The sequence below is a fragment of the Empidonax traillii genome, unplaced genomic scaffold (genome assembly GCF_003031625.1).
Source record: "Empidonax traillii isolate 1590-97213 ecotype Southwest subspecies unplaced genomic scaffold, ASM303162v1 scaffold2469:size23709, whole genome shotgun sequence".
NCBI classification, from domain to species: domain Eukaryota; kingdom Metazoa; phylum Chordata; class Aves; order Passeriformes; family Tyrannidae; genus Empidonax; species Empidonax traillii.
This window is the reverse complement of record NW_020957662.1, coordinates 165-4,387: the sequence shown is the minus strand read 5'-3', so window position 1 is coordinate 4,387 and position 4,223 is coordinate 165. Positions and strand designations below refer to the sequence as shown.

General features: G+C 57.7%; 1 protein-coding gene across 1 annotated transcript in view; it reads right to left on the bottom strand.

The window, feature by feature from the left end:
- LOC114071952 (heat shock factor protein 1-like) overlaps positions 1–3,977 on the bottom strand; it is a gene marked incomplete at both ends in the record, with an annotated part of 23,099 nt that extends 19,122 nt beyond the window's left edge. The window contains 2 exons of the mRNA XM_027909845.1: positions 2,793–2,917; positions 3,841–3,977. Coding sequence (XP_027765646.1) covers positions 2,793–2,917; positions 3,841–3,977 — 262 coding nt within the window. The remainder of the gene's footprint in view (positions 1–2,792; positions 2,918–3,840) is intronic.
- Between the last annotated feature and the right edge of the window lie 246 nt (positions 3,978–4,223).

Genomic DNA, 4,223 nt, shown 5'->3' with positions numbered 1-4,223 from the left:
CCTGGGTGCTGTCCCTCCAGCCCTCATCCCAAATCCCTCTCCAGCTCTCCTGGAGCCCCTTCAGGCCCTGCAAGGTTCTCCAAGGTCTCCCTGGATCCTTCCCTTCTCCAGGGGAACATTCCCAGCTCTCCCAGCCTGGCTCCAGAGGGGCTCCAGCCCTGGGAGCATCTCCATGTCCCCTCTGGATTCTCTCCAGCAGCTCCAGGTCCCTCAGGAATGTCAGACCCCAATTCCTTCCCAATATCCCATCTAAACCTCCCTCTTCCCCCTATTGTTCCGATAATTCCTCCCATTTCAGAGCACAGACCTCACTGCTAATTAAACCTAATCATTCCCACCCCTGCCACTCCCTGGGAAACCCTGGAGCTGCTGTTCCTGAGGCTGGAGTGGTTCCCCACCTCATCCCCAGGGCAGGCAGAGCCAGCTCAGCCCCCGTTACTCAGCAGCTTTTCCCTGCTGTCCGTCATTCCCGAGGTTTGCTCCGTCATTCCCGAGGCCATTCCATGACTCAGCACTTCTCCCAGGCACTTCCCCACCCCCTGGCTGCGGGCAGGGAGCTGCTCCGGGTGACCTTCAGAGGGCCCTTTCCCACCTGAACCACCCCACAAATCCACGTTTTTCCCGAAGCCAGCAGCTAAATGAGCACTCCTATATCCAACAATCAGGAATTCCAGGCTCCCCCAATCCCACAAATCCACGTTTTTCCCGAAGCCAGCAGCTAAATGAGCACTCCTATATCCAACAATCAGGAATTCCAGGCGCCCCCCAATCCCACAAATCCACGTTTTTCCCGAAGCCAGCAGCTGACTGAGCTCTCCCACACCCAACAATCAGGAATTCCAGGTTGGATGGACCTCGGAGCCCTCTGAAAGCTCCTTCCAGCCCATCCCATCCCACGGCTCCGTGATTCCAAGCCAGGATTCCCAGGGAATTCTGGCAGCCTCCTGCTCTGGAGGGTCCCTGAAGCAGCAGCAGCACAGCAGGCCCGAGGTCTGAACCCCCCAGATCCACCTTCCCTACAAACAGCGGGGTGGGTGTCGGCTCTGGAGCCCAGGAGGGGAGGGAATAACCTGGAAAATCCCAGAATAACGTGGAATAACGTGGAATAACGTGGAATAACGTGGAATAACGTGGAATAACCCCAGTGAGGGGGTGCAGAACGACACAAACCCTCAAGAACAGGCAAAAGCTCCTCCAGAAAAACAAGGGGCAGCGAGGGCAGGAGGAGCCCCAGGGGAGGTTTGGGAGCAATCCAGGGGAAGGGAATCCTGAATCCCAGATCCCTGAGGGAAAGGGAGACAGGGGCAATGCCCTGCAAACCCTCCAGGAGAAGGGACGGGGGGCTGGGATCAGCAAGGGGCACCCACATTCCTGGGGGGCAGGTGAAGGGACTGCCCCTCCTCTGGGCCATCTCCAGACAAATTCCTGCCCAGGGGGCCCCTCCCCAGCCCTCAGAGTAATTTAATCCCTCGTTTAATTTTGATCCTCTCCCCTTTCCGTGTTCCCATTTCCCAGAGGGGCTTCCAACAACCCCCAGTTCCAGCTTTTCCCATTTCAGGAACCGCAAAACCACCCCCTTTTTTTCTCTTTTTGGTGATTAACTGGGTGATTCCTGGAAGGAAGGGGAGCTCCTGGGCTGGGCCAGTGGCCAGAGCTCATCCCAGAGCTGCTCCCTGCACTCCATCTAGTGGTTCCCAGCCTCCTGCTAATTAATGACTCCCCCTAACGAGGAGGAACAGCCCACGTGGATCCTTCCTGAGGGGGGATGAGCCCCGGGGATTCATCTCAGCAGCTTCCAGGGACTCCCTGGGAATTCCAGCCCAGCCCCTCCCAGGGAAGGATTTCTTAACCCCTTCCCACTTCCCTGCCTCATCCAGGCACTGCACGTTCTGGGGAGTTAAACAGGGAAAAGAGCTCCAAAACCCCATTTACAGGGGGAAATCAGGCACCCACAGCCCCAAATCCTCCCCTGGGAGGGCGGGGAGGGGCTGGGATGGAATTTCCAGGGAAGCTGAGGCTGCCCCATCCCTGGGAGTGTCCCAGGTCTCGAGCCCTGAGGGGCAGGGACAGCACCCTGGGCACCTTCACTGGGCAGGAACTGGGGTTTAATGGGAGCCCCCAGTTTGAATCCCAACCCACCAGCAAACCCTTATGGGGGGGACTATCCATCACAAATCCATCTGGGAACGAGGAGGAAGGAGCAGGAGCACAGCACTGGGAGGGCAGAGTTATCCCAAACCCTTGTGGGGGGAGGATTATCCATCAGAAATCCATCTGGGAACGAGGAGGAAGGAGCAGGAGCACAGCACTGGGAGGGCAGAGTTATCCCAAACCCTTGTGGGGGGAGGATTATCCATCAGAAATCCATCTGGGAACGAGGAGGAAGGAGCAGGAGCACAGCACTGGGAGGGCAGAGTTATCCCAAACCACCCAAAGATGCCCTGGAGCAGCGAGAGGAGCTGAGGCTGTGCAGCAGAACAACAAAACCAACGGGGAAGAACCAAATTCCAGCCTGGGAAAGAGGCTCCTGAAGTGCCCCTCAGCCTTTCCTGGGGCAGGGTGTCCCCCAAACCATCTTTACACCCCGTCTGGGGGCTGACCTGGCACACCCTGGGTGGGTTCTGCCCACCCAAAGCTCCCCCCCTGCCCAGGGGGGGGACACAGGACAGGCCACAAAACACAAACCAACCCCGAAAAAAAAACCCACAAAGGGTTCAACCCCAGCAATTCCAGGGTGCAAATCCTCAGGGGGAAACCCCCGCTGGAAGCCCTGCCCCGTCCCACATACATACTGCTTCATGGCCACCAGCTTGGAGTCCATGCTCTCCTGCTTGCCCTTCATCACCTGGATGTCCGTCAGCAGCTTGGTGACGTTGTCCTGCCGCACCTTGATGTCCTCGTGCTTGATGCCAGACACCTGGGGGGGACAGGGGACGGCTCAGGGGGGGTCAGGGACCTCAAGGTGTAAAATTGAAGCTCTCGTGGCCCCTCTCCTGCCCGGGCCCATCTCCAGGGGGGTTGGAACGGGCAAATTCCCCTCACGGGAGGCAAATTTCCCTCATGGAAGGAAAATTCCCTCATAAACTAAAAAACAAAACCAAAACCCAGACATTTTTTGGATCAGGAGCTCAGTGCTCAGGGAGGAGCCAGCCCAGGGCCGTGCCCATCGGTCACACCTCGGGAAAATCCATCCTTTTAGTCGACAACGGCCCAGAAATTCGGGGGCTGCAAAAAAATCCCGGGAGTAAAATTGGGAAGAAACCAGGGAAAAAAAACCCCACACCTTCTCCTGGTAGGATTTCTGCCAGCAAAGGGGGCCAGCAATTAGCAAAGCCGTTAACAGCTCTGAGGGGTAAAACTGGGAGCGGAGAGGAGCAGCCCCGGCATTCCCAGCACCTGATTCCACCCTCCTGGTAAAATATCCCCAGGGAACGACATCCCAGCGGTCCAGAACGCCAGGAATCTGCCAGCCAAAGGGCTTAAAACACCCTCAGGGATCTCCAAGACCTCTTTACATCCCTGGGGGGGGGAAATGCCCAGAGGAGCCAAATCCCTGCGGGGGAAAAACTGGGATGTGGGATAATTTGGTTATTTGAGAGCACCCCGGGAAAGGAGGGGAAGGAGCTGCTCCATCTGGGATTAACACTTGGAGAAGGAGGAGCAGAGCGTTGTTCTTCCAGCCCCCACTTCAGGATTGATTGATAACTGGATTGATCTGAAATCCAGGGGGTGCTGGTGAAGGTGGGGGGTGCGTGTGGGATGGGAGGGATAAAAAGCACCTGAATTGTGGGATCAGTCCTGGGCTTTAATCACCCCCTAAGGTGTGCAGCCTGAACTTACGCTGGTGACCTTCCTCTTGATGTTCTCCAGGAGGTGCTCCTGGCCCCGGATGAAGTAGGGGTGCTGGAATTCCGTGTCGTCCTTCTCCGGCTTCACCAGCCCCCCCTGCTCGATGTGCACCACCTTGCGGAAGCCGTCTGGGAACAGAGGGATCGGGGGGCAGGTCAGGGAGCATTCCCAGGGCTCTGGAACGACTCCCCCAGCCTGAAAACGCTGCTTGGAACGAGAAACCCACCCAAAACTTCCAGGGAAAGGGTCCCTGCATGGCCTGAGCAGCCCCTGAGCAAGGCCCCTGCAGCCACCCCGTGGAATCTGGGAATGGGGTGGGTGGGAAGGGACCTTAAACCCCATCCAGTGCCACCCCTGCCACGGGCAGGGACACC